General features: G+C 41.2%; 1 protein-coding gene across 5 annotated transcripts; it reads left to right on the top strand.

Annotated features, from left to right (window-relative positions):
- The first annotated feature begins 1,376 nt into the window (after positions 1–1,376).
- glsl (glutaminase like) lies at positions 1,377–27,320 on the top strand. 5 transcript variants are annotated; one of them, XM_046037839.1, is made up of 22 exons: positions 1,377–1,644; positions 3,361–3,461; positions 7,016–7,084; positions 7,224–7,273; positions 8,625–8,733; positions 10,029–10,161; positions 10,237–10,303; positions 12,927–13,039; positions 13,406–13,535; positions 13,820–13,887; positions 14,223–14,386; positions 15,699–15,757; positions 15,842–15,886; positions 15,977–16,035; positions 18,341–18,407; positions 18,487–18,537; positions 21,183–21,359; positions 22,371–22,502; positions 24,043–24,135; positions 24,239–24,300; positions 24,393–24,533; positions 27,074–27,320. In XM_046037839.1, exons 1-22 carry the CDS (start codon positions 1,598–1,600, stop codon positions 27,156–27,158), a joined length of 2,022 nt encoding a protein of 673 aa, XP_045893795.1. In that variant the 5' UTR covers positions 1,377–1,597; the 3' UTR covers positions 27,159–27,320. The 5 variants fall into 5 exon arrangements, with proteins under 5 accessions (XP_045893795.1, XP_045893794.1, XP_045893797.1 ...); XM_046037838.1 differs by having other exon boundaries at positions 10,005–10,161; XM_046037841.1 differs by lacking the exon at positions 7,016–7,084.

Genomic DNA, 27,320 nt, shown 5'->3' with positions numbered 1-27,320 from the left:
TTTCGTATGCAGTCAAAGCTCTTTTTTCAAAACACAAATTATTATAAAATAGAATATGCACTCAAATTTAGTGCAAAGGTGTGTTTCTCGTTTTCCCAGCGTAGTACTACAATTCAGCAGAGGGTTGGAGTACCTGGGTCATATGATTTGAAAGCTATTGAAATAAAAGCTTTTTAAAATATAAATATTAATAATAATTATGTTAATTAACATAAAATGGAACATGCACTCAAATTTAGTGCAAAGGTGTGTGACTCGTTTGCCCTGTGTGATACTACAGTTCGGTACAGGTTTGGAATCTCTGGGTCACATAACATGGAATCTATGAATCTATTGAAAATAAAACTTAATAATAATTTTAAAAAATCAGATTTTTCCATGACATTATTATCACATTAGTAATTTATTGATGGTCCCTAAGCAAACCCCTGGTTGTTAAGAGCGAGCCCAACAAATACTACCAACTCTGGCAACAGGCAGTTTGGCACTTTTTTGTTTGCTGCATGGTCCCATATGTGTTATTTCATAGTTTTGATGCCTTTGGTATTAATCTACAAAGTAGAAAATAGTGAAAATGGAGAGGAACCATTAAAGAGTCCAAACCTTTTACTGGTATTAGCTCATTTAGGATTAGTCTGGTATATAGTGGTATACTTTTGTTTTTTTCATTTTGAAACACATTGAGCTTACACTCAATGCAGTCTGTCATTTACACTGGGGACGCTGGGGACATGTCCCCACCACTTTTCTGAAGCATAATTTGTTAGAAAAACGGTTTTGAAACATAGCTTGCAGTTAAATAACAAATGAAAATGCCTTTAAAAAAGTTTATTTGCACATTAAGAAAACATACAATGAAAGTAAAATATAAAAGAAACAAATATGAATTGTCCAAAAAATGTAACTTAGGCTAAAAAAAACAAGCTGCTGATTCTAAAATGACCCAAAAACGTGCAGCACCAAACAGTAACAGTAACAATTTCTTGACGCAGTTCCCCCTGCGTCAAGAAATTACCAGACGCCCATGGATGAAATGTGCTGTATAAAAATAATATTTGACTGGACTGGGTGAAACTGAGTAAAAAGACGCCTCTGGATCCTGAGTGAAGGACCAGAGTGGAAATAAATAATCAACTTCACAGTGGTTCGAAACCTTTAAATGTAACAGAAATCTAAGAGGCAGGCAGTCAAACCTCAAATCAGAATTTTTTTTGCATAACTATAAATAACCAGAGGAACATCTGTTTGTTTAGTTTAATCTTAGTTGTGTCATGTCAATGCATTAAATCTGACGCCTTTTCTTTGTGTTTAAGATGTTTTTCCTGTGTTATAGTGTGGTTCCACATGTTTGGTGTCTTTTTGGCATCATAGGATAAGAAAACTCTACATTCCTTCCATGTTTCGGCTGTGTGGACCACAGGGGCAACGCTGGGAGTGTCTGCAGGCGCTGACTGGTTTCCCCTCCTCTCTCCGAACCATCCCATTCATTACTCAAAGTTTAAGGCCTGCAGACATACCTCACTGAGGGGAACCAGCCGCTTCACGCACTGCCTCGTCTTCTCAGAGAATAACTGGACTCACACACCTGAAACCTTCGATGGAGAACAGCCAGATCCAGGAGGCAGAGGACGGCTCTTACCTGTGGTGAGGAAGCGTTACCAAAGGCTGGCTTTTATTCTGTGTTTGCTGTTTTACTGCCTGTCGGTTCCTGAACAATGCTCAGATTTTTTCCTTGTAGTGAAGCTGCCATAAAGCTGGAAACACTCCAGGTTTACATTCCTGCTCTGCTGTTGAGGGACAGGCTGAGACGTGGCAGTCGCACTCAGTACAGGCCTGACCTGAGCTCAAGGGTGCTGGTCCCAGTTCAGGTTACTGGCTGTTGCAGGGACAGAGTCTCCATCATATAGTGAACATATACAGTATATAGTGTATAATAAGTGGGCAGATAAATTCATGATGCAAATAATCGACAGTTGCAACCCGACACTCAAGTACAAGTTCCTCAAAATTGTACTTAAATATGATGCTGGTAAATGCACATGCCATATTACTATGTACCAAAAACTGCAGAAGTACTTCTAGCATTAGTAGAAGCTGTAGCAGTATATTTAATTCTTGTTTTGTGGTTTTACTATAAAACATTATTTTCAGTTTGTATTTGCTGCTGGTTTCATGTGGAGCATCTTGGGTGAAAGGGGCTCTGCAAATACACAGTCTAAGTTATTTTAGCTGTGAGCAGCAGAAGTGGTGAGAATTCTTTATGGAATAGTGTTTTTTAGATGCGAGCGTGGCTCTAAGGCCTCAGTCCAGACTGAAACATCTCAGCAGCTGTTGGATTGGTTGTGATGACATGTGGTTCAGACCTTCATGTTCCCCTCAGGATGAACTCTGGGTCAACATGTTAATGTGTCCAGCACTTTGTTTACGACATGCTGTGCCTCTAAGCAAAGCACACTAACCTGCTGAGCTAAAATGGTGAACATTCAGCACGTTACCGTTGTCACCAGCGGTATCTGAGGGGCAGGGGAGAAAAAACAGAAAGTGAACGATGCACGTTAACGCCTATTTTTTGGGAGTTCATGCCTTTTGAATGTCGACAAAAGCGATCGTTAGTCTGGAAATGAAACTTCCGCGCAGCGTAGTGAATGGGCCCCTTTGGGATTTTGGGCCCCGGGCACGTGCCCAGTAGGCCGGTGCAGTAATCCTTCCCTGCAGGGGGCCCTTCATCATGTTTTTTGCACAAAGCAGCATCTTGGAGGGCACTTTCCCATGTTTCCTCACACCAAGGGGCTCTCTAGAGCAGTGGTTCTAAATTGGGGTCCGGTGACCCCCAGGGGTCCTTGTCCTCGTTCCAGGGGGTCGTCAGCAAAAAGGGGAATCATTTAATTCCAGCATAATTCAACCCAAGTAACGCAATGACAGAAAGTATGGCTTTTTTTGGTTTCATGCACTTTCTGTAATAAATAAATGATCTAAATACATAAATCCTATCAGATCGGGGGGAAATCTTATCAAACCGAGGTCTGTGGTCTCATTTGTGTCCATTTAGGGGTCCTTGTACTGAAGAACTTTGAGAACCACCGTCTTTCGAGGGCACTGCATCGCAATTTTTTCCATTGGCAGGGCACCTGGTAGAGCACTGGGGCACCACAGAGGGCACATCATCTTGTTTTATTTACGAAAGGGGCATTCGAGAGGGCACAGTTTTTTTCTAACATGGGGGAACCCGAGGGTTTACTTTTCAGTGGTTAAAAGTGGAATAGTTTGTTAGTATTCTTACTATCTTATATACACTGACAGAGATTTGTTATGTGAAGTATAGAAATGAAAATGTTTGACTTGTTCTTGTTGTGCGTGCAGTTTCCAGAGAACGCCTTCTCTCAGACGCAAATGGAGGAAGCGTTACGGCGGTCTGGACGGCAACAAACTGCTGGAGCCCAATAAAGACCCAGACATGAAAGGTCTGTGTGTGTGTGTGTGTGTGTGTGTGTGTGTGTGCGTGTGTGCGTGAAACACCCTGTGATTAGTGGTGTGAGAAGTATCCTTTAGTGGGCGGAGTCTGCTGGTATCTAAATTAAGTTACTGCCCAGTCATCAGAGCCGTGACTCCACCTCTCGATCTATTTTTCTACCTTAATTTTCCCACTGACAGACTGAGGCTGTGATCCAAACTAACTTTAGCAAACAAACCCCAAAACACAAACTGGCTATTTCAACTATTTCTATTTTCATTTCTCTGTATATTCACTATTTTAGTTTTCTATATATTAGTTTTCACTTGGAATCCATTATGCTCATAACTTTGGTTACGTGCTCATGAAGTAAAGAGAACTTAAAGCCCCCGAGATCCTTAGTAGACAGGCGTCGGCGACGCAAACGGCTTTCTTTACATCCTTGCCTGCGTACTTTGCGTGTACCTGGATCCACTAGGGGGCAGACCAGGACCGGATCGTCCCTCACCGACACCGTATATCTTCCTCCGACAAACTCTGAATTTGCACAACGTAAACAAACCAAACATGGTGACACTCGAGCTGGTTGTGATTTTAATGAGACATCATAACGATCTCGGTAATTGCGGACTGTCTCCGGGAGTTTTCTTTTAAACATCCTGCCATAAATCTCATTTTTAAAAGTCTGCTACTGACCTTCTTCTTCTTCTTCTGCGTTTAATGACGGTTGGCAAAGCAACTGCATACCGCCACCACCTGGGCTGGTGTGTGGAACAGTAGATTGCTGCTGACGTTCATGTGCCGAACTGCATCTCGCTGATGCGTAGCGTTAATTCCTGTGGACGTGCACAACCTACGCTCCAAAGGAACACAGAACGTGCATGGCAGCCATCTTACGTTAAAGTTAAATGCAAGTATATCCAGGGGTTAAGTCCCTCCCCTTCCGGTGGACCACCATGGGACCTTGCGGAAAAAATATGTAAAAATATTTTGATCCCGTTTTAATTGTGCGCTGAAGTACACACATGATGATGGTCAATTTAAAATTTTTACATTTGAAAGTCAAGAAATTTGCAGTTTGATGTGAAATTGTTGAGGTAAGACTGTGAAAATACATAATTACAAAGACCATAAACGTAAAAGTCGCGTACGTGACGTCGTAACTTTTTCTCTCAATGACCGAAGCTAACGTCAAAGGACGTGTAGATGATGTCATAAAATGACTGAGTTGGATTAAACACATGAGGCGAGATATACTTCTGCGTGGAACATAGCTAAGTTATCTAGCTAGCAGCAACCAAGCAATGAACATTAGCTTAGCATTACCGCGCTAACATGTTGGTGACGTATATTGTGCGAGACGAGAGAGGTAGCTCATTGAAAGGTTTTCACACAAAATGACAAACTGCGACTTTCTTGACAGACAAAATGATGTTTTAAATTGACAAACATCATGTGTGTGATTCAGGGCTCAGTTCAAACAGGACCAAAAAATAAGTACTTGCTCAAGGACACTTCAAAATGCAGTCTGGAGCCGGGGATTGAACTGCCGACTTTCCTATTAACGGGCAACCGGCTCTACCTCATGAGCCACAGCCGCCCCCGTTGACTAACCCTAAGCCTAACCCGAAATAAGGTCTAACCAGGTGAGTCTCATTGAGATTAAACTGTCTTTTGCAAGAGAGACCTGGCCAAGACGCAGCATAAAGGACAAGTTTCCAACATATAAAAGACATCAAGTATACAAAATAAGTAAGTCCCTGTGTTGAACAAGGCAGAATACAACTTTATGAACAGTGACCAATGTTCACCTGCTCCATGTCCTTCAGAGCTGAAACAAACTGTCTATAAGAAATAAAAGGCTTTTTTTCCTAAGTCTGTTCAGACACGGGGGACCAACAAGTGTAGGACACGGAAGTAATCCATAACGGCCTCGAGTACTTGTTAAAAAGACTCTCAGATAGGTAGGAACTAGTCCAAGAAGTGCCTTATAGACAAAACACAGCCAGTGATTGTACCTTCTTGCACAGAGGACCATTGAGCTTTATAGTAAAGGGTAAAATGATGTGTCCTATAACTACAGCCAGGGAAAAAACGCAATGCACAGTGATACATCCAATTTCTGTAGGCACTGGGCATCAGATCACCATAATCTAATATGGGAAGAAAAGCGGCTGTAACCAGGCTTTTTCTAGCATGATTTTGATCTGTAGAGAAAGCCAAGCTTTACCTTGAGCTTAGAAACACAGTTTACAATCAATGATTATACCTAAATATTTATAACTGTTAACTAACTCAATTTCATTTCCTTCAGATGCTTTAAGTAGTGACTGGAAGTTTCTGAATTACTTTGGACTTTTCTGCATTTAAGACTAACTTCAGCTGTTTTAAACAGTTCTGAACAATATCGGGGGAACGCAGTTAACGCAGCTTCTCGTTAACTACGTTAACTTTTGCAGAGAAGACGACTTACAGAGAGTATTTTCTGTAACCGGCTACCTGATAACACTGGCGACATGTTGACATACAGTTTACATGCAGAGCAGGTTTTACTTTATGATTGTGTGTATTATTCTTATTGGATACATGCTTCCACGGGTGCTGCCATTGTTGTGTGAGCAGGCGGCTGCTTCTTCGTGAAGTCGGGAGATTTAAGAAGGAACTCTGAGGGGTTTTCAGCTGTGCTTTTTCTTGTTGGACGTTGGACATTTTCGAGGCGACCTTTTAAATATGTTGTTTACTTTAAATGGAGCTCATGAGGTCCTTTTTTCAATGGGTTCACTTTTTCTCTGCTTTAAGTCGTCAGAGCGCCGTTTATAAGCACCAACAATAAAAATGGAGGTCGCCTTGGTCCATTTACAAAAACAGATGAACAGGAAATGCGTCAGCCAAGATTTGACTCCACCTACATGTTGACGCATCTCACCTCGGGATCAATTAATCGAGATTAAATATTTAATTTCCTGGGTTTTTTTCTGAAAGGTAAAAGTTTTAATTAGTTAGTGTCTTTGTGTCACCTCAACCATAAAACACTGTACTGAACGATTTTGTGTTTTCTATTTCATTGTCGTGCTAACCCTCACATGATATAAATATGGGGGTGGACAAAATAATAGAAACACAATACAGATCAACAACACCAGCGACTACAACACGTCTCTAAAACTGTTTCAACTGAACGTTATAACCTTCACGAGGGAGAATTTATTGCAGGACTGCATCACTTTTAGCTCGGTGGACCCAATAAACTAGTTAAAGTTTTTGTGTGGTTTTAGTGTGTAATCCTATTGTGTGATATTTATATTCTGCATTTTGGTGTTTTAACTTTAGGTCATTAAAAGGTTTCTGTGGGAACTGACAAGAGGAAAAAATACAGGAAATATACTTACAGAATCTACATCTTAATCAACTTTCTAGCTTTTTCCTGCATCTCTCGGCCTTTATCAGTGTGCAGAGTTTGCTCTCCTGTTGTGGAGATGGCGTGCAGTACACTGTTCTGTTCTTCACCAAAATAAAACGGGGACATGTGTTGCTCTTTGGTCTGATTGTGGCTTTCTATTTCAGGTTTTGGCTGGTTTTATGTGCCAGCCTGGTGTTTAACAGACTCCTCTCAGACTCTGCATCAGACACAGGGTTAGAATGACTGGATTTCACTTTAACACGAGACAAACCGCACACCTGCTGATCCGTCGTCAGCTCAAAGACACAAAACATCCAGTGTTAAATGAGGCGACAGCAGACTGAAGTGAGTTTCTCTTCTGTTCTCCGGCAGAGGATGGAGGGATGCCAGAGGGGAGCCATCAGAGGAGCTCTGAGAACCAGGTAGACCTGCTGCAACATGTCGAACTTCACACGTTATGTTGAAGCCAAACTCTGTTTTCATCAAAGAGTTGGTCTCCTCCTCCCTGATAGAATCAGACAGGAGAGGCAAACACACTTAAGCACAATTTTGAGGTACTATTTTTTCATGCTGCTTTCTACTCCACTACATCAACTCATTACTTCACTACATTTATGTGACAGATTAAGATGTTTGCACAGCTTTTAGATTAATGAGCAACTCTTTACATCATTTTTTTAATCATGTTTAGTTCCTGCTTAAGTAATATTTGCAATGCAGGACTTGTTTAGTATACTTGTGGTATTAGTACTTAAAGAGGTCATTTTATGCTAATTTTCAATACTTCATACTTTTATTGAGGGGGTGTCCCAGAAAACATTTTTTTTTTGTCCGAACGCTCTGTTTTACATGTGCAGTACCTAGGTAAGGACTACTAGCCAATCAGAAGCAGAGTAGGGCGGGTCCTGACAAGAAAGGTAGTGTGATCCAAAACAAAGAGGCCGGTTCTGATCCCAAAACACAGGCAGAACAACCTGAGGCTGAACAACCTACATGCATAAAAAGATATACAACACAATAAAGGAGAGGCAAAAAGGCAACGAGCAGAATATGACCTCTTTAAGTAAAGGATTCGAATTCTTACTCGACCACCGCAATACTTATTATATGTATTATGCTTCAACAAATTAAAGCAAAAACAGTGTAATTTCTTCCGTTTCAGAATCAGAATCAGAAGGAGCTTTATTGCCAAGTAGTGTTTTACACATACAAGGAATTTGCTTTAGTGATAAGATGCTACTCGCAGACAAACATACAGTTGGCATAAATAAATGCAGAAATATATAAATATGGAATAGACAATGCAAGTTATATAAGAATAATAAAAAGAATAAAGAAGAATAATACAACTATTTGCAGAGAACGAACAACGATGCAGATATGTGCATTATTCTGGGTTTGTGTTGTGCAGATGTACTACAATCGAGTATTGTGTACATACATATATAAATTGACAGTATAAAAATATATAACAACAAAGATTAACAATTGGAAGAAGGTTTTGGTGCTGATGGTTGTGTCCAGGGTGGGAGGAGTCAGCTGCAATCTTTCCTGCTCGCCTCAGAGTCCTGGAGGCGTACAGGTCCAGAGGGGTTCTTTCTGAAGTCCACGACCATCTCCACTGTCTTCAGAGCGTTGAGCTCCAGACTGTTCAAGGCTGCACCAGGTCACCAGATGGTCGATCTCCCACCTGGTCCTGGAGTCAGAGACATGTTTTCCCAGCTTAACATGCTGCTTCCTGTCCATCTGAGTTGGTTTTATGTTGTTTTCAAGGATACAGCACCTCGCCCAGCTCCCAGGACCCTGATCCAGACCCAGGTCCAGACTGCAGTCCAGAGTCCCGTCCAGAAGCCTGTCAGCCTCGTCAGTCCTGGACCCGCAGGTACTGTTTGGAGTTTAGGTACTATAAAGGAGACCTATTATGCTTTTCCACATTTTATGACTTATCTTCACTGTTATAATGTTGGATGTTCATGTTAAACATGGCCAAAGTTTCAATAAATGAGGTTAAAGCATTTATAAGAAATCCATGTGAGCCAAAACCTCAAATTTCCTCCTGTTCTGAACGCTCTGTTTTAAACTGCTTTTTCTACCAACGGCTCCGTTGATCCATATATGGTCATGTGCTCCCACAGCAACGCTCAGTCTGCCTGTTCTGCCCAGCAACAACAACAGCCTGGTAACATGCTTCAGGTCGCCAATCAGAAGACAGTGGGCTTTGAGAGGGGGGGGGGGGCTTAAAGAGACAGGAGCATCTACAGCTTGTTTCAGACAGAGGCTGAAATGAAGGCCAACATGAAGAATCAGTATAAGAAATTATTTTTTTGAACTTTGAATCATGCAAAGCTGCCGTACAGGAGTCACAGACCTACAATATAGGACTGGAAAAGCAGTTTAATAGGTCTCCTTTAACACCCCATCACCCAAATCACAGCAAGATTACAACAGATTTGCTGAAAGACGGTCACCAAAATAACAAACAGTGACAGAACGTTTTCCTCTTCCAAATTTTTACTTTTGTTTATTTCTTTGTATTTAACGTTACTGTTTATGTTTCATGATTAGTGTTAAATATCCCAGTTAGGCACCTGTCCCTTATACTGGTCTTGTGCGGATACAAATGGAAGCCTGGTCTTGTTTTCTGGATGTATAAAACCTCTTAAAGTCCACCCGGTCACCTGCTTGAGCTGTTTCTGAGCTGCTCAGATCGTGCATACACATTTTATGGAAACAATTCAGATTTACAGGTATGGTAAAAATGAGAGATAAAACAAAAAAACAAATTTTTATATAAGTAATATTCACACTGGTCAAAATAAACAACAAGCCTATTTCCCATCTTTGCTGAGCGAGAGTCTTGTGCGAAATTAATTAAAGGCTTATCCCAAATATAGTTCAGTGACTGAACCAAATAAAATCCCGGTCTATTAATTGAAGTTTTACAATATTTCAATAAATGAAAGAACAAATAATTGTGATTGACTAATTCATTCAGAACAATGTTTAGAATATAAATGAATATAATTTAAAAACAAAGTATGATTGTAAAAAGCATCTCCACCTGTGTGTTCTTTGTATTATGTGTGTTTGAGTTAAACTAATCAGATTGCGTACAAGATATGAATGGACGCATTTTGCTTATAATATATAAAGAAACGTTTTTGATTTCACGTGCAGTGGCCTCGGTGTCGGCCAGTAACGGCTGTTTGAAGCCTCCTCTCCCTCAGGCGGTGGTCCAGCCGGAGGACAGAGTCTTCCCCCCCGCCCAGCACTGGTTCCCTCCACAGCAGAGTCCGTCCAAACGCAGGGCGTAAGTCTTCACTCGTTACTCTAACAGCTTCGGCTGTCAGATGAAGCCACTGATGCAGCTGCTCTGTGGTTTCAGGGCTGCTGACGTGCTCTTTGACAGCTTTGCTTCAGATGGAAGAATTAACATCAACCAGTTCTTTGAGGTATTTTCACAAAATACCCGCACACACACTTTGCACATCATCAAGTCTTTATAATTAGTGTTGTACTACTCAAGACCGATCTTGGTCTTAAGGCCAGTCTTAAAACCACTTTTTGATGATCTTGGTCTCGTCTTGGACTCGACCACATTTGTACTCGGTCTTCTCTCGGTTTCGGACATTGATGACTCTGGATTTTATTACAAGACCAGGACTGTTTATAATATGACGTTAATCAAAAGTGATAAAGAGGCAATATGTCTATCTACTCTGTTCATCTATAACACATCTTCATACCTAAACCACAAAACAGGTTGATTTTCAACTGTCCCAAAACAACATAAATGACAGTTGGCAAGTACCAATCGAGCAACAGGCGTACCGGACCTTAAGTATGTTATGTAAGTCATATGACCTAAGCATACTATTACGTTTCAGTTTAAAAACAGAGTTTTAAAACAAATACGATCTCCGTCCACACCAGGTTTTAGCTGCTTATCAAAGTTGATCTCCATCTAAATTAAAACGACTGAAAACGCACATCTAGTGACCGTTCACGTACACTGGGCATGCGCTTGCTGGTGTAAACATGAAGCAGATGGTCTATTCTGTAGTTACAGAAGATTTGGTGAAAGAATAAAGTACTGCAGATGAAGAACCAGATTTTATTTTGCATGGACCAATAACGAGCTGGTGCTGTTACTGAATGTAACACGGAGTTCAAAGTGGCGGTGGCGTCGGGAAACAGACTGGGAGTGGTCGCAAAGTAAACAGCGACATTCACAGTACAAGTGTAGGCTGTAAGTGTTACGGTACAGAATATTTTAATAAAAACACCAAACTCTGTCAGTAGCATTGTGTTTCTACTTTGCATGACTTAAAAGACCCGATCAGTGGTGTTGTAGACCGGTCTTAAGACCACTTTTTGATGGTCTTGGTCTCGTCTCAGACTCGATCGCATTTTTACTCTGTCTTGTCTCGGTCTCGGACATTGAGGACTCTGGATTTTATTTCAAGACCAGTCAAAACCACAAACGTCACCATTTAGGTCTTCGTTTTCCTTTTTAGTCTGGACGGGAGGAGCAAACATAGCAAAAGGTAGAAACGCAGTAGTGTGGACGGGACCTAAGTCAAACAATGTTTAACACGTAGTAAACTTAGTTTGGTTATGTTTAGTCAACAAAACCACTTGGTCAGGTTTAGAAAAAGATGGTGGTTTGGGTTAAAATAAGGACATTAAGTAAGTCTTGTTAGTTACCTTCAAACATGTCAACTTTGACTTTCTTTCTTATGGGACTCAAACCTCGGTCTCCTGAGTGAAGGTCTACTTGAATTTACTTGACTCATCCATCCACCCCAACCACCTCTTTACACAGACTTTGTAGCTCTTTATATGACGTCACCTGACTGCTTCTGCCACTAGAGGTCACTGCCTAACTAAAAACCTAAACAAGGTCGTTGCATGGCCGCTGCTGCATGATCGCTCAATATGGCCTTTTCTCTGGTGAAGACAGGCTGTTGTTCTTTGGAGGGAGCTTTCCAAATCCTCACGCTGACATCAGGCTTATCTAGAAACTTTTAACAGACAGGCAGAGTGCAAAATTAGCACCAGCCAAATGCTGCTAAAATATCAAATGGCTGGTGGATTTATTTCAGTCACCAGCCAAAAGACAATGGTAATCTATTGAATGGCTGGTACACTTTGAGCATTCCCTAGCCACTGGCTGGTGGACAAAATAGTTAATTTTGTACCCTTCAAACAGGTGTGGAGTTTGAAAGACGTGGAGATTTACTATGCAGAGATGGTTTTTTACGGAAGATGCCATCAAGTTGCATTATGGGAAGTGGCTCATACAAATGACTAAAAGGTTAAAGTGCCAACCATCAACCATGAAGTCCCTGATTCGAGTTAAAGCGGGGATTTTACTGCTTTGTTCTCTGGTTTCCTGTCAACTATGAAATGCCTGTAATAAAATGCATATTTTATATAACATATATATATATATATATATATATATATTCTATATATAATATATAATAAGTCTGGATATCTCGGCCTTTGCTGCTTTGACTTAGTTCTCTCACATGTCCAGCAACTCTTTGTAAATGCATAACTAAATGGCTGCAGTGGAAAACATAAATCACCATTTCATTCATCTATTACGGTATATTCAACTCTTCCATACATCACATACATCCAGCTGAATTTTGGGGTAATAAATAAAATGTAAAGTATAAGGGGAAAATGAAGTGTTTAAGAGGTTAAAGTAATAATCTTCAACAGTTTGAAACAGATTAATGTCAATGATAGATTGCTATTAATCGTACAGTATAACCAGTTCATGAAAGTTGCACATTAATTAATTATTTTATTTTACAGGAAACAACAACAATGGTTTCTTTGCAATAAAAGCAATGTAACTAGGTTAAAGACTTACGAGAGGCTGCAGTCAATAATCATTTTATACAACCACTGAATCAATCTCTTATTTCCAAAATGAATAAAAAGCGGCTCTTGTGGATGATTACCTGAAGAGTTGGTACATGTTTTTAGTGTTTTAGAGTTTGTTTTTTGATTGTTGGGAGGTTCATGGATCCCAGTCTGTACATTTGTTTTCTCTGTCAGGCCATCTGGAGCTCCGGTCTGCACAGGTCCGACCCTCGGCTCAGAGAGTGTTTCTTCCACCTGAGGAAGCTGCAGGACGCTGAGGGATCGGTGGACAGAAACACCTTCCACAGGTAAACCTTGTACTGACTTCTTTCTTACATCTTCAGCAAAACCTTCCCAAGACCCTGTCTGTTCCCTCCACACTTATGTCCATTGGGTCCAATTCTGTTTTCAATATTTGAACCAAACCATTCAGAAATTCTGAATTTACTTTCGATGTTTTGCAGATGACATGCTATTTTATCTCCAGCTAAACTCTGACAGTCAGACCAGCTGTGGTCACGTTTCTGGATCTATTTATTGGGCTCATTGTGGATCACATGATTCCTCTGATGCAAGTTCAGGATGCTGTTACACGTGGCGATGTGGCTTTGGTTGTGGTTAGTGCCATAATCATGTGTTTGTTAGTGGTTGTTATTTGTGTTTTCTCACTGTAGGTGCGTCACGGGATTCGTCTCTCTGGTCCTGAAAGCTCTGCAGGGACGATTTGTTATCCCAGATTTTTCCACCTTCACTGAAGAAACTCAGAAGCTGTTTTCGAGGTGTCGTCAGCTGTCGTCTGTCCAGGTGAGTTCTGCACTGACACCTGAAGTTCAGAGCGAGTTCAGCGATGCCCTTAAATGCTAAACTCCAAACTGAATGTAACAGCCCAAAATGTAGACTGTTAATGTTTGTTCAGAAGTTTTTTGATACAAAATCTGGACAAAGAAGTGGTACGACTCTCTAACCCCCTTAATCACTGTCAGCTTAGTTCCTGGAGCATATTTTTGGGGATGCCAGGGAATAAAAATGGGTCAGAATTAGTGAAGGAACACAAATGAAATTGTCCTGTTTTATATTTGTTGACTCAGGAGAAAGAAAAGGAAAGTATGGACAGCACTAAGTGGGGCGTCTCAATCTGCACTGTGGATGGACAGAGGTACAGTATGTCATCATTGAAAGTAAAACTACATTAGCTTCTTCATAGACAGACTCGTACATAATACTCCTCATTACATGATATTATATTTTACTTAGTAATTCTACAGCGTGGTATTAGTACTTTTACTAAGGATCAGAATATTTTCTCCACCACTGTCTGGGTTAGTGTATCTTACATCAGTGTGACTTTTCAGCAACAAGCCTGCATCTCAATTTAGACCGACTTTTATTTAGTCAACCTCACAATAGAAGCCTTTTGCTAGTTGCAAGCAGTGTGAGAAAAGTGAATAAATGGGACTAAACATAGGCTGGTTTTGTCTGTCTGTCTGTCAGGTTGTCTCTGGGCGACTGGGCCGGCTCTCTGGTTCTGGGTGAGGTGTCATGGCCGCTGGTGTACGGCGTGGCGGTGGACCTGCTGGGCTCTGACCTCGTCCACAGATACGTCGGCGTGGAGGGGTACTCCAGATACGACTCTCCATTCACCCTCACTAAAACAGGTCCAGGAACAATCGCCCCTCCTTTCCCTAGGCTCTCAGGATCGATATGTTTTTTCCAGCCGTCGTCACAGATTTGTGTTCCTGATAATATTTTATGTTTGTTTTATTTTCTAAAACTTATCTCCCATTCAGCCTGACATTTGAGGTTTTCAGAGTGAAACCATGATCCTGCATGGATTCACTTTGTGCCTCTCATGTAATCATCGTCTTTGCATGTGAGACTTAATTAGAACAAACAAAATAAAAGCAGGTGTACAGAGAAAAGGGTGCATCTCCGGGTCTAGTTTTCAGTAACCTTTCTTATGAAAAGGACTGTTTTGAGGTTTTTGCACTTTGCTTGAGTATTTTCTGCCACTTCTACTGCAATCGGGCATTCTGCTGAATGAGTGCTTTTACTTTTTTAAGTATATTTTGATGCTAGTACTTTTTAATTTAATTTAAATAAAATACAATTTTGGAAGTAGGACTTTTAATTGTAACCGTAATATTACTATGATGGAAAAAATTCAGAAACACAGTATTGTTTTCATTTTTAACCTTAAAAAGTAAGTGAAAAAGAGAGTTAAGAAAGGTCTTATTGTGGATAAGAGGTCCTTGAATAGCTGAGGAACTAGACACTTAAACATCTACATTTCCATGACAGCTCGGGCCACATACACACTTCGTTTCAAAACTCAGACCTTCCGCTGCGCTTCTTCCTCTCATCCAGAATAAAATAGCGAATCCAAACGATCGAAAAAATGGAGAAATTTAAAAACGCTGGCAACCGTGTTTTGGTTTTAAACTCCGAGGTAGCGTTTTAAGTGCAGACAGGTGAAAATGGAGGACTCTAAAAACGATGACTCAGATGCTTGGGGCGGCTGTGGCTCAGGAGGTAGAGCGGGTTGGCCGTTAATCGGAAGGTCAGCGCTTCAATGCCTGGCTCCCCCTGGTTGCGTGTCGAAGTGTCCTTGGGCAAGATACTGAACCCCGAATTGCCCCTGGCGGCTATTCCGCCAGTGTACGAATGAGTGTGAATGTTAGTTTCCGTTTGAGCACTTAGGCTCAGTGTGTGATTGGTGAATGCAGATGTAGTGTAAAAGCGCTTTGAGTGGTCGAAAAGACTAGAAAGGCGCTATACAAGTACGGAGCATTTACATTTACTCACGTCAGAAACTGACGGACTACCTGCAGCATTTCTATTATAGAAAACCATTACATAACAGGCACAAACATCCTACAGGGCTGCTGCATGTGTCTGCCATGACCTTTCCCACCTCTGACCCCTGACACCAGAGGGCAGTAACACTTTGATTAAAATGTCTGTGTGCAGGAATCCCTCACAGCCCGCTCACTGAGACAGGAGCCATCGTCACTGCATCTTTGCTACAGGTAAGTCACTCACTCACCCGTCCGTCCATCCATCCATCCAACCAGCCATCAGCAGTAAGTCTGTGTATTGTGTGTTTTCTCCAGCTTGCTGGGAGGCTGTGTGCTGAGGAAGAGGAGAAGTATGACTCGGTGAGTCACACCTACAGAAAGTAGGAACTGTAAACATCCACTCAGAAACAAGGTGACGGTTTGTTTGTTTGTTTGTTTGTTTGTTTGTAGGTGCTGAACGTCATCCGGAGGCTCTGCAACAAGGAGCATGCTAACTTAAACTGCACCAGGTACCGATACTGCTGCTGACTGAACTGCAGTGATACTGTAGGACTGATATAAAAAGATAGTTCTGGTGAAATTCTATATTTCTCTTCAGACCCAAACCAGCCGTGAACGTGTCTCCTAATGAGTCCTGTGTATCTCAGCTAAATGCCTCCTCTTCCCTCATGTTCCTTCATCACCATGAACACTGTGCTTTATTCTGACTCCCACGTACACCGTCCTGCTGCCCCAAATTCTCACTACAGCACCACATGTGGATTCATCCGCCGCTGAAAGTAGTTTCCAACAGATGCACTATTTCCTCCAGTTTGTCTGATAGAAACTACAGCGAGCAGCTGTTTGAGGAAATTGCTGAGCCTTTTTCAACATAAACCTATAAATCTGTCAGGTGTTTTTAAAGATAAACATCTTCAGGAGGAACCAATTGGCTCTGAGAGCTACAGACTGGAAGTCAGACGGGACTGAAAGACTCATTAGGGATCCAAGCAGGGAAGCGAATGTTTTTGTTCTGATTCTTTGGGCAGCAAAAACTGCTGGAGGAAAACTCACCAAAACTGTCATGTAGGTTGCAAATTCCACCCACTACTCAGGCAATAAAAATGTCCCTCATAAACCTCATGGTGGCGCTATAACAATCAACTCTACATTTTTGCAATTATCTCAAAAACTTCTTTCATTATTTTAATCTCTGGTCTGCTCTAAAAATGTCAAATTATACGACTTTTTATCTCTTTTCTCTAAAACCTATTTTTGCAAACTCGACCTGAAACTTTGGCATGATCATCTACGGACGTCGCTGATCAAAAGTTATCAAAAGAATTTTGAAACGTCAATCTGTTTTGTTTTTTTCCATAAGTTTTTACTTTTGTGTATTTATGTACAATTTTACATAAATGCCCGTAAATCAAAATTGGCTTAAGCTATTGTTGCCAAACTTGACGCGTCTGTTCAGATGCTCGGCCAGAGCTTTGCTGAGCAGTCCTGGGATATTCTTTCACTAGGGGGCGCTACACTTGCAAAAAGTTTATACCTCGTAATTCGCTGCATGGATTTGTACGATCTCGGGTCACTACTCTGTTGATGCATAAAATTTGCTAATGATTGCTCAAAGTGGGCGTGGCTTATTACAAGAAATGTCAATTTCTAGACATTTCTCATTCCTAACTTCAAATAATTTAAGAAAATCATCCGTACATCCTCGAGAGCTGACCTTATTTCAGCACATCCACTGATACGTGACAAACGTTTGCTTCACTGCAGCCTATGGTCAACTCAGAAGTCTGTCACTCTATATTTTTCAGAATATGCTAATTCAATTAACATCTATATCTCCAAAAGTCTTTCTTCAAACGCTACCAAACTCGACAAAGTCATTCTCCAGATGGCCGATATCAAGTATTTCTAATGGTTTTCATATCAGTCAAACGGTGAGTCTGCAGTGATCTTCATTATCTTGCTGTAACTTGTACAGTATTAACAACATTTATTGCTCAGTTTTGGATCAAATGCCACCAAAATAATTCACAACACACCCAAAACCAGCAGAATGATGCATGTTTTTTTCAGAATTTTCTCAGCAACATCTTGACAGTTGTAAGCATTTTAAGTTTAAACTGACAAAACTATCCAGTTCTGGCACAGGTGACGTCACTACCTCCACTTGTGAGAAGGTGTGTGGAAACCGCCTCTCACCAGTAGCTCAGTCAGTAAGTCACCTGCTCTGGAGATCTGCAGGTCCTGGGTTTAAATCCCCAGGTGTCAGGCTTGCAGACAACGAGGTTGTTCAGCTCATAGTGAATCTAAGTTCTCTATTTTATTTGGATCTTGTGACACTTTGTTTTTATTTTTCTCTGCCTAAAAGTGTTTGTGCAGCTTAAACTTTAAATCTTGGAAACACAAAATGTTTCACCCAGTAGTCAGGTACATATAAAAATCAAGTTTGCGTTTCCGCAGTTATCTCCAGGTCCAAATTCTTTGATCAATTTAATCTCTTAAATCATCTGCGTCTGTTCTTCTCCTCTGAAAATGTCAAATATTGCGTTTTTCACGACTTTCTTGGATCCCAATCATCGCCGCTCGCGGCTATATTTTATTTTATTGGATTAGTTGACAATGAGCATCTCATATTGAGCCCTTAAGATCATTTTCCTTAAAACAAAAGGGGTAATATTCTGAAAAAGCAAAGCACATTTCTGTTCAGCTGCCTGGTTCATTGCTCCTCCAAAATATAATTTCATATCAAGCTACTCCACTGGGGGGTGTTTGTTCATGTGGAGGGAGTAATGTCAGTTTTGTTGTTGTGATCTTTAGCTGTCAGAGCAGCAGGAAGGCCAGCATCAGACTCCACGCTCTGTCCTTTTACCTGCAGGAGAAAAAGGTAAAGCGCTTTCAAACAGTAAAGATCACCGGTGTCTCCTCTTCTTCCTGCTGTCTCTAACTAACCTCCCGTCTGTCAGTGTTTTCCAGAGAAGGCCGACATTAATGCTGCGCTGGATCTGATGCTGCAGGTAAAACCCCTACGGTCTCCTTGTGACTTTATTTGTTCACAGCTCTGAATGAGCTCCTCTGCAGGTTGTGTTACAGCACCTGTGTGTTTGTGGATCTGGTTCTGCACAAACTGAGATTAGACAGATGTTGCTAAATGAATCTACATGTGAAACTGTTGCTTTTAGGGCCCCAATGGTGCAGATTATCTCCTCCATCAAGCCAGCCTGAGGGTAGTTAGATTCAGGATTTCAATTCCATGACCACGCTGACTCCGCTGGACTCCTTTTTCCCAAACTTTATTGGTTCACACAAATACAAAACAACTAAAACAAAGGGGTACATTTGTTACACCCGGCCTAAAGGGGAAACCTGAGCAATGTCTCGCCCCTTTCAAATTTTTTGATAAATCTTTTCACCCAATTAAGAGCACGTCCAAAACAACAAACGCAACTCATATTGTTACCTACTAACTTACCTAACAGCACTAACAACAAAAGAAAAATGAGGCCGCTTAACTCACTCCTGAGCCGTTAACAGGAGAACAGCTTCTCCACCCTAAAGGTTTCCACGACCAAACTTTAAAGTTTGTCTCATATCCTGCACAACTCTTGTCTTATATTCTGTACAAATCTTGGTTCAAAACTAGCAGGACGTATTAATCTGTTTGGGAGGCAGGAAAAAGGAAGTGACCTCACGACGTCGGCAGGTGTCCTTTTACAGTTTTTCTCGATTGCTTAAACACGTTCTTGAAATTATGCCTCTTTTTCTCGAAACTCTGAACACAAATCCACATCTTCTCACCCAGTTCCCCGAACATCCTATTTTCAGGTCAAAATGAAGCTCTCCACTCAAAACCATTCAATCTGGCTGAAAAAATGACACATAAGCCCTCAAAACCACACACTACAACACAGTCTGACACACTGGTGTTCAGAACAATACTATCGGTAACGTTGCTTGTGGTTCTCCCCCTCAGAAACCTTTTCACATGATGAACGCAACAAAAGACATAACAAATGTTAACATTTGCACGTGTTTTATTCCTCAGTGTGCTGCACAGTTCAACACACCAAACAACAAATCATTCTGCCCCAGCGTCCCGTCTTCTCCACCTCCTCCTCCTCCCTCTACCTCCTCCGCCCTCCTTCTATCCCATCTTCTCCTCCAACTCCCACTGTTCCTCTTCCTTCACCTCTTCCTCTCCTCCTCCTCCTCTCTGGTGTCCTCCGTGTCTTCCTTCAGATTTCTCAGGATCCATTGTTCCAAAGCTGAATGAACTGACTCCGGCCCTTTTATCTTTCTGTTGAAGGTTCGGATTGGTCTGTTATCTATTTTGACTGTCTGTGTTTCCACCTGAGTAGCTGTGTGCTAATTGAGCTCCCCCTTTGTTGACTTGAGTGAACAAGGTGTAGGTGATGAGAAACGAGGGGATTTGTGTGCAGAGTTTAGAGAAATGGGTGTGCTTTTTGAAAATCCGAGTTGTGGTTTTGAAATTTTAGTTTAACAGCCTGCTTATAGTGATTAAGCAATTGAGGATAACTGTAAAGCAGAACGTTTTCTCCAATGGAAACGTTGGTGCCTTGAACACTCTGCTGTGAACGCAAGCGCGCTGCATTTCCCTGCCTTTTTAACACCGTTGTGTTTACAAAGTTGTCGCAGCTGATTGGGTAACACCTGAGACACGCCCAACAAACAGGAGAAAACATACCTCGAAGCCCGTTGCAGAACGATGCGCAACGTTGCAAGGAAACATGTCGTTCTTTCAGAAAACGTTGCAAACCGGTGCAAAACGTGTAGAGATTGAACTTGCCCCAGGTACCATCAGTCCAATCAGCCGTCTACCACCTGCAACTCAGCAGACTAGAACCAGACAAAGCAGCAAAGTGGTGGGACAGAGGGGCTCAGATTAGGGTGTGACAATATTTTAACATTATTTTGAAGAAACAAAGTCTTCCCCAAGAATTTTGAGTATAAAACACTGAATTTCCTGCGTTAGGGTGAATTTTTCTGCACCAATTTATGGTGGAAATGCAAAATTCATGCGGCAGATGACAATTCAAAATGTAAACCTCTAACAGAATCTAATGCAGTGCAGCTCTCAGGCATTCTCTGTTGTTTCTCATGTGATATTATCCCTGCTGTGTCAGCACACATGCAGGCGTGATTGATTAATGCACGTTTTATAATCAGTAGTTTCATTTTATAATTTGTAGCTTAAAGTACTTTTTTTGGACAATGCATATTTGTTTCTTCTGTGTTTTAATATGCATTTAATAGCATGATTTTTATTGTGCAAATAAACCTTTTCTCAAAGCATTTTCATTTGTTAGTTAGCATTTCTTTTTCTTTTAACTAAATATGTCCCCCTCATCCCCAGTGTACGTGAGGATGAACAGCAGAGAAAATGCACACAGTCATACTCACACTTAAACTATGAATCAGGGTCATAACTCATTAATGAAATAACTAAAAAGAGGTATTCAAGGCGTTGTAACCGAAGTCTTGTCTGCTGAGAGTTTTCTTTGAGACAACTTGCATTTAATGATACAAAGCATGCAAAATAAGATTTAAAATTAAAGCAGAATAAAATATTACATGTCTTTATTATAAGACCTGTAATGTGTTCAAAGTGAGTCCACTGGCCTGTGTCTCTGCCGTCTGACAGTGCGCTTCAACAGAGATCACCTGCGAATCAGGAGCCGCCATGGCCGCTTCGTTAGCCAACGGGGGCCTCTGTCCACTGTCAGGTGACCAGGTGCTATCGCCGGCGGCCACGCGGAGCATGCTGTCCATGATGCAGGTGGCGGGAATGAAGGACTACTCCACGACCTTCCACTACAAGGTCCTGTCTTCGTTCTGCTGTAGTTAGAGCTGGAAGAGGAAGCACTTGAATGTCAATAAATACCTGAAACATTTTAGTCGTTTAAGGCCACCGTCAGTCTAACCACTTTCCTTCTTGAGCTTCACTCTGCAGAATGATGTTTGTGCAGGAGTCTGCTAGAGGAGGAACGTTTCTCTGAGCTCACTAGTACTAGTAGTCGTCTGGTTTATTAGAAGTAAGAAAACAAGTGAAATTTGGACAAATGGAGGAACACACGTGTTTTTTAGCACAAGACTTGACAGAGTGTATTGGCCACCGTGGCTTCTCCGGCTTGCTGTGACTGATGGTGCATTCATGTGGTGTCGGAATAATCAGAATCTTTTTTTCCTCCTTTAAATCTTTATTGCAAAAAGAAAAGTAAAGAAGTACACAGAACTTTGATTCGTGCAAAATAACGTACTGCATATACATATATTGCAAACATGTAATTTGTACTATGGTTCTAACGGTTAGTTTGCTGTCCATGTAGCGTGAACTAGATGTCTGCATGTTTATACGCTCTGATAATGTTAATCCAACACATTCTGATTCCACATTCTGACCTCTGAAGTCGGGAGAATAACTCCACAACTTGCAAATTGGAACCATCAGAGGAGCACCTGAATGCACCATGAGCAGCTGGTTGCAATTTGCTACCCTCACCACTAGATGCCACTAAAGCGTACACACTAAGTCTCATGTGATGCTGTTGATCAAACTAGAACTTCAGGTCTTGATTCAAACTTTACGAAACTCATGACGTCCTAGAAAAGTTCTATTTAATTTGATAAAGTACTTCGGTTCCTCGTCTTCCTTTGCTGAATGATTTGCCTTAGTTAATATTTTGCTAACATTGTTGATTGATTTGGTCTCAGTTTGTGGCACTGCAGGTATAGACCATGTACTCTAAATCCATACTGGATCTTCACTTTCTGAGAGCACTCCTGTGTGGCAGAATCGTGCGATCGTGTCTGAAGTGGTTTTCTGTTGCAGACGTCGGTACCGGCCGTGTCCAGCAGCCACGGCTGCCTGCTGGCGGTGGTTCCCGGTGTTTTGGGTCTGATGGCGTTCTCTCCTGAATTAGACGCCTGTGGAAACCCCTGGAGGGCCGTCCACTTCTGCCAGGTCTCACCTCTCTCAATCTCTCATCTCATCATCAACTAATGGAAAAATAGATTTTTCATTTAATGTAAAGGTGGAGACGGAGCGTTGATACGAAACAAAGAATAAACATCTGTGACCAAGTAAAGTTTAAAATAACAATAGTAACATTAAAAAATGTGTAAAGGTAGCTATGATGCAGGAGAGAGGCTAGTTTGTAATACTAGAGAAGTTATTAAAGGAAGATGTAGGATACAAAATAAAAGAAGTAGAATAATGTCAGTTAAAATAAAGAATGAAGCCTGAAGGAGAAACAGATTCGTATCTTAAACACAGGATATATGTGATGATAGAAGGTAAACACTGAAGACCGTGAGGGTTAGGATGTAGGATGGAAATGATGTAGTAGGACAAAGCCTGTTCTGTATGCAAGGATGTCACTTTTATTTGTGTTGAGAAGCGGTGATGGGCTCAGATTAGGGGTGTGACGATAAACTTGGCTCATGAGAGCTACGATGCACAATACTGAGGTAACGAGAACGAGATGAAGATATTTAAACACTATTTTAAAGACATATTCAATGCTGAAATAAATGAGTGGGGGGTCTGAAAGTTTTAGGCATTTCACACTGAATTTCCTGCCTTCTGAAATCATATAATAAAATATAACGCAGTAATCAGTAGGACGTTTTAGCTTAAGTTACTTTCTTGGACAATGCACATTTGTTCCTTTCATATTTTAATTGCATTGCATGTTTTCTTAGTGTGCAAATCTTTCTCAAAGCATTTTCATTTGTTAGTTAACATTTCTTGTTGCAAGCTGTTTTTCAGAAATTAAGCTTTTAAAAAGAGATGAGGACAAAATCAGCCACTGCAAAAGTGATGGGAACATGTCCGCAGAGTGGCCAATGATAGAAGATGAGGTAAAACTTATGAAGAATAATTTAAGATTCAGGACAAACCAAGGACGTCGCTTTGTTTTCAAAAGTGGACATAAGGGCTCAGATTAGGGTCGTGATGATACATTGGGTGACGAGACGTGACGATGCACGAGAGCAGAACGAAACGATTTTAGTTTTAAATGATTTTAATTTAATGCTGAGGCCGGAGTCCAAAGAGACATTTTCTGCCCCCATTTATGATGGAATTGTCTTTTATTATATGAAAGGAACCTTTATTAAAATCGCATTGCACGTTTTCATGCAAATACACCTTTTCTCAAAGCATTTTCATTTGTTAGTTAGCATTTCTTGGTGGAAGCTATTTTTCAGAACCTTTTTAACAAATGCTTTCAAGAAGTGAGAACTTCAAAATGGGAACATCGTCCCCAGTGGAAACCCATGGGACCGACACATGGGAGAGTAGAATAAACGCATTTTACAACATTAAATAAAGACAAGGAGAGAATGAACATTTGGATCTTGAACAAAAGATAAATATTTTGGGAGAAAGAAAAAAACAAATGGGATGTTGGATTGTATGTTTCAAGTTTAGCTCTAGAAAGGAAGATAGATGCTGCTTTATGGGCCGGCAGTGATATTTAGATGTCTGCTTGTGTTTGTAGGAGCTGATTTCTACATTTCAGCTGCACAGTTTCGACATCAGGACTCCGTTCAGGCAGATTCTGGCCTACAGACAGTGGAAGGCTGAATCTGAGGTGGGTTCTGCTCCTCGATTCTGATCCCAGACCAGTTTCTCTTGTCGTCTCTCTGCATGATCAGATGGACTTTATTGTTTAAGAAGCGTCCTCTCCTCTGCAGGGATACCAGATCATGAACGTCCTGCTGGCAGCTTTTAAAGGAGACGTCCAGGCGCTGAGGAGGTAACCCAACATTTTGATTTTTAAAACATCACATAACAACTTTCTGGGGATGAACGAGCTGCCGGGTTCTCTCCTTCTGTGGTTGTCTGCAGATACTTCCTGTCGGGGGTGGACGTAACCGCTGTGGACTACGACGGCAGGTCGGCGCTGCACGTGGCGGCCGCCGAAGGTCACACGGAGGTCATCCGCTTCCTGCTGGAGAACACGGGAGCAAACCCCGCCCTCAAGGACAGGTGAGAGCTCACCTGCTGAACAGTTAGACAGCAAAAATCAGTCCTTGTTCTTCTTTTTCACTCTATATGACGCTGCCGGAGGGAGGGGGAGTTTTATTTTTATTATTCATTATACGTTTAACAGAGGAAGTGAAATGTAGAACACGTTAGGACCTGGACAGACACGCAGGTGCAGTTTATTGGATCTCTCTCCCTCGTCACCTCAGACAGTCAAAACCCATCTGTCTTTTAACCTTTAATCGATTTAGCCTAAACCTTTTCTTTTAATAGTCATCTATTCTTTTTACCTTCCTAAAGTGCCTTTGAGGACCTTTCAAATCGCTGTATAAATAAAATGTATTATTATTTATTAGATTTTTCCTCTGTTCACTCTCTGCATTTTGTCTCCTTTTTTCAAAGCTGCTCACACAAAATGAAAAATTCCACATATTTCCTTCAAAATGCCATAAACACATCCCAAACCATTCACACACTGTTGTTCTAAATCTAAAGCTCTTTTGTCTTTCACAGGCTTATGTGTCTTCCCATTTCCATATAATGTTCTAGAGTGAAAGTAATCTGCTGAGAGGGGCTGAAAAGTAAACTGTAAACACCAATGCAATGATGAAACTGAAAATATTTATTAGGCACAACATTACTGTTGTAACAGTAGCACAGTGTCGTATACATTAGAATACAACAAAAGGAAACCATAAACATATATAAACCAAAAGTATGATTTTTACTTTTATTGCCAAACAATAATGCTTATTGTATAATACTATCCTGCTGAAATAACCACTGGATTGTTGCAACCTGTTCTAATTTCTGCAGGTTTGAATTATGGTCGCCTTTTTTTTAGTTTTTCATAATAGCTAAAACACTAAACCCCCATTCTCTGAACCCAGTGCTCGGTGGCCTTCAGTGTCACTCTTATAAAACAAGTTCAGCGAGTTCAGACACTGTTTGCAAATCTCATCCGCTCTTTTTCTCACTTGCTAAAACACATTTTGCTCTGTGATGCACTTGTGTTGCAGCTGTCATCTTTTACACAAAGCAACTCATAATCCTGCACACTTGTTTCTAAAGGTGTGATCAAACCAATATGTGGTCATGTCCCCGGCCAGCGTGGTGGCAATGTCACACTTTGACCAAGCTGTAAGTGAGGGACATGTTCTCTACTGTCATTCAACCTCGGGGACAAATAACCCCGAACATCTTCTTGCTTTTCTGGCGTGTTTGAGCGTGAGCGGCAGGATCATCAGCCGGCAGTACTTCCTGTCCACGGGACGATGTCAGCTTTCACTGTGGTGTCCCGCTAAATAAGTGGTTCAACGTAAACCAGCAACCAGTGATTCAAACATGATTACCTTCAACCTCCGGCGCTTACTTCAGTCCAACAGAAGAATTTCTGCCTGACGGTGGAAAGTCTATGACCGAAACTCATTTGCTAGGGAAAATCTCTTACAGGCAGTGGAATCGGCCTGTGGTGAGAGAGGTGTGGAGTGTTGTTAGTCAGGCTGCGTCCAGCACATCCGAGGGGTTTCCTGCTTTGCTTGGCGAGGGACAAGGCTGCATGTGATGAGGATGAAGTCTTTTACTGTATTGACTTTGATTCTGCAGTTGCACAACATTTTATAGTGTAATGTGCTTTTCATTTATGGTTTGAATATACAGATATTCAATACTGTATTACTTGCAGTACTAACAGTATACTATATATTTACTGTACTAAGTTGTGATTACTATACTTTTTAAATTGGAAAATGTTTCCTCTACGTAAAGAAACGCTCTGTAGTGTTGTTTTGATGTGTGATGTTTTGAAAGTGTTTGATTTTGCCTGAAGAGTCAGGGGGTTTTGAGAAAGTGGTTTAAAGACAAAGTTTGGAGAATATGGGTGAAGGTCTCAAGAAATGTGTCTAAGCAATTATGAAAAACTGTAAGTGTGGCCCTGATCTCATCAGTGATGGCGCTCCTTCCTCCTCGTCATCATCAACGTCCTCCTCCTCTTCCAACTCTTCCTCCTTGAACTTGTCCTCCTCGTCCTCCTCTTGCTCTCTGTCCTTTGTTGGCATCCATGGTTCAAAACAGGTAATCTGACCTTTGACCTATGCATAGGTCTACTGTATACTGAAGCAGTGACTGGTTGGTGTTTGCACTGTGTGACCCGGTGAATAAGTAAAGCATTTTCATTGGTTGTGTTTGGAAAAGGAAAGCAGGTCACTTCCTGTTAGATTTTTGTGTCTGAGGTAGAGGATTGTTTGCAGTGTTTTGAACAAAGTGTTTCATGCGATTGAAAACTGAGTGAAAAGCTGAGAAATAGCTTCAATTTTGGAGATTTGAGGTGAGGTTTTGCTTTATGAGTGAGAGGTTTAAAAAATCGTGGGACATGTAAAGATTTTGTGTGTCAATAGTTGTAAAAAACTATAATTTATATAATTTCTATTTTTCCACACCTGCCTAAAACTTTTGCACAGTACTGTGTATATTTTAGTATTTATATGTAGTATATAAATACAATCTTGGGGACCGTGTGTGATGTAGTTTTGTCTTTCCGCCAGGTGGGGGAGCTCTCCTCTGCAGGAGGCCAGGACGCACAACAAGGAAGCTGCAGTCCAATTGCTGCAGGGCCGCCTGACCCCATAAACACACATAACCTTTGACCTTTGACCTGTGAGATAAAGTTATCTGGATTACTCTGATGAATAAAACCTGAGACGTCTTCAAGTCTGGAACATGTGGGGGAAATAAAAGCAGCTTTTTTTATTCCGCAAAGACACAGAAACCAATAAACCTTCTTTAAACAGA

Source organism: Micropterus dolomieu, linkage group LG22, assembly GCF_021292245.1.
Source record: "Micropterus dolomieu isolate WLL.071019.BEF.003 ecotype Adirondacks linkage group LG22, ASM2129224v1, whole genome shotgun sequence".
Classification (NCBI taxonomy): Eukaryota; Metazoa; Chordata; class Actinopteri; order Centrarchiformes; family Centrarchidae; genus Micropterus; species Micropterus dolomieu.
Note: the sequence above shows the minus strand (reverse complement) of the source record. Positions and strands in the feature narration are given on the sequence as shown.